The sequence below is a fragment of the Octopus bimaculoides genome, chromosome 14 (assembly GCF_046866305.1).
Source record: "Octopus bimaculoides isolate indiv1 chromosome 14, ASM4686630v1, whole genome shotgun sequence".
Taxonomy (NCBI): domain Eukaryota; kingdom Metazoa; phylum Mollusca; class Cephalopoda; order Octopoda; family Octopodidae; genus Octopus; species Octopus bimaculoides.
This window is the reverse complement of record NC_142941.1, coordinates 31,901,167-31,903,666: the sequence shown is the minus strand read 5'-3', so window position 1 is coordinate 31,903,666 and position 2,500 is coordinate 31,901,167. Positions and strand designations below refer to the sequence as shown.

The following is a 2,500-nucleotide window of genomic DNA, read 5'->3' as shown; positions in this document are numbered from 1 at the left end:
CAGATCACCCAGATAGAGACGTTCACGAAGCAAGCCGGCGCGCCTCTTTCTTTCAGCTGGGCCTTCTACCTCCATAAACACGTAGGCACCGAGCAGCGAATAAATCATCAGAAGTATGAGAAGACCGAACCACGACTTTATGATATTGATTAAGGTTCGGATGGCTTTATGTAAGCGCTTTGGACTCTCAAGAATTCCTTGCTGCAATTGGTCCATAATGTCGGTGGGTAGCTGCCGATTAACAAGTTAATCGGGTGGTTGGTTGTATGCTGATGGTTTAGTGGTAGTACTGCTGACGGTTGGGTGACAATGCTGCCGATTGGTATTGCCGTTGGTTAGATTGTAGCGGCTGCTGGTTCGAATGGATAAAAGAGCTGCTGGTGTTATGGTTTTTTGATGGTTGGATGATGACTTGCTATTGGTCGGTTGTTTAAAGTTGCTGGTTGGATTATAGCAGAATGTTCAAAATCGCAGCTGGTGATTAACAGGTACACAAGATAGTTAAGTGATTTGATTGGTTAAAATATCACTGTTTGGTACTTCTGGTTGAAAGAATGATGAACCTTGAAGTGGTTGCAGGTAGATGGAACGTGGATGATTAATGAATCGATAGATGAGCAGTAACCAGTAGATGGATGAATGGATGGGCGATGCTGGATGATTTGTTGTTTCGGAATTTCTTTACTGCTCGTTGATTGACTGGTTACTGCTGATATGGACGGTTGATTATCAGTGAGACAGACCGTTAAGAAACACAATTGTATGAGTTACAGTCAGTTATGGTAACGTCTGGTCAGTTGATAATTTATGATTATTCGATGGTTGATACCACTTGATGACAAATACTCGACAGTGGTTAGATGCTTCCCAAAGTTCCTTTTATGGACAGTTTCAGTCGATTGGATAGCTTAAAAATGTTTGGATGGTTGATACTGATTGGATGGTTGTCGCTGGTTGATGGCTGATATTGGTTGGATGGTTGAAACTGATTCGGTATTTACTGAAATGTGGAGGGACGTTGAAATAATTTTTATACAATTTTAGAACTGCTGATAAATGTTTGACTTTATGTTAGCAAGAACAGAAGCTGTCACAGAATGGCTGACAATAGAAATTCACAGACAATTACAGACTGGCCCAAATATTGCTTGGTGACCTGCTATCTCTGATTGCTATTTATTGATTGCCATAAGTTAGCTGCTGTGAGATGATCGCCACAGAGTGTTTGTTTCAAGTTAGTTGCCAATGACTGGTTGATACATGTTTATTTGTTACATGCTGCTTGTTGTTTTACTTCTTAGATGTAACAATTTAGTTGCTCGTGGTGAGTCTCCCTAGTGAGTTTCCTCTAGTAAGCTCCCTCCTGGTGTGTTGTCACTCGTTGATTTCCACTGAGCGACGATGTCCCTTTATCGGTTTACTGTTTATTTGTTTCACGTGACAGAGGAAGACAAAGTTTGTTAATAGATAAATTCATACTGCTTTTGTCGCCAGTACGAGGCGCTGCTTGGTTGTTTGACTGGCAGTCTGCCTGATTCGTTGGTTGGTTCTATAGTCTGTCCGTGGGTGTTGTCTACGATACTGAATATTCAGTTCGGGAAGAATTTCTTGGAACGAGTCAATATCTCCCGGCCACTGCAAAAATATAAGAAAAAATGTTAAAGTATCTCTTTTGTAATCAATACATTGACACACATACATACACATACACACATGCACGCGAGCAAGTGCATATTGTACGAGTTCGTCCACATTTACATTTACACATCCAGAAGGAATGCGCTCATGACAAGCATGCAGGTATATCAATATTCACATATGTTACACACACACACACACACACACACACACACACACACACACACACACACACACACACACACACACACACACACACTCATACACACACACACACACTCAAATACTCATATTCAAACACGCACGTATACACACTCAAATGTGCGTGCGCATGTCCACTCACACTCGCATAGACATTTCAAACTCTTATTAACTCAAACAGGAAAGACATCTTTCACGTTACTAACCAGCTTGTTTTCCGTTAAGACATTTTAAGAGAACACACACACACACAATACTTGTCTGTCTATCTGTCTGCCTACCTTCCTGCTAGCCTGTTTATGTATGTATGTATGTATGTATGTATGCATATGTCTGTCTGGCTGACTGTTTGTCTCTCAGTATACATGTGAGAGGATGAAAGGCAAAGTTGATTCCAGAATGTGAAAAAACTGCCCCTAAATACCACATGATCATGATTTCTAACATTTAGTACAATGCCAGAAATATTCCGCTTCCAAGCAAACACCAGAAGCGGTCGAGACCCAGTGATCTGGCCGAAAATTAGCGACAAAGTGTTGCAACGGTATCATATCCTAACATAACTTGATGCAATGTACTGATGCGGGATATGGGGTGACGCAACTAACATGAAAAGCTTGTGTTGCAAAGTGGAGATAAATGTCATGATCTATCCGTACCT

The 2,500-nt window shown here is 41.2% G+C and overlaps 1 protein-coding gene across 2 annotated transcripts in view; it reads right to left on the bottom strand.

Moving 5' to 3' along the window:
• Positions 1-2,500, bottom strand: part of LOC106867452 (TWiK family of potassium channels protein 18) — a 156,640-nt gene that overhangs the window by 20,151 nt on the left and 133,989 nt on the right. Inside the window, exons 2-3 of one of the 2 annotated variants that reach the window (XM_089362657.1) lie at positions 2,499-2,500; positions 1-1,635 (exon numbers count right to left, since the gene is read on the bottom strand). The exon at positions 1-1,635 is cut by the window's left edge and continues 193 nt beyond it; the exon at positions 2,499-2,500 is cut by the window's right edge and continues 60 nt beyond it. In XM_089362657.1, the coding sequence (XP_089218783.1) occupies positions 1-216 (216 nt within the window). In that variant the 5' untranslated portion in view covers positions 217-1,635; positions 2,499-2,500. The remainder of the gene's footprint in view (positions 1,636-2,498) is intronic. The other variant, XM_089362656.1, reaches the window with a different exon arrangement.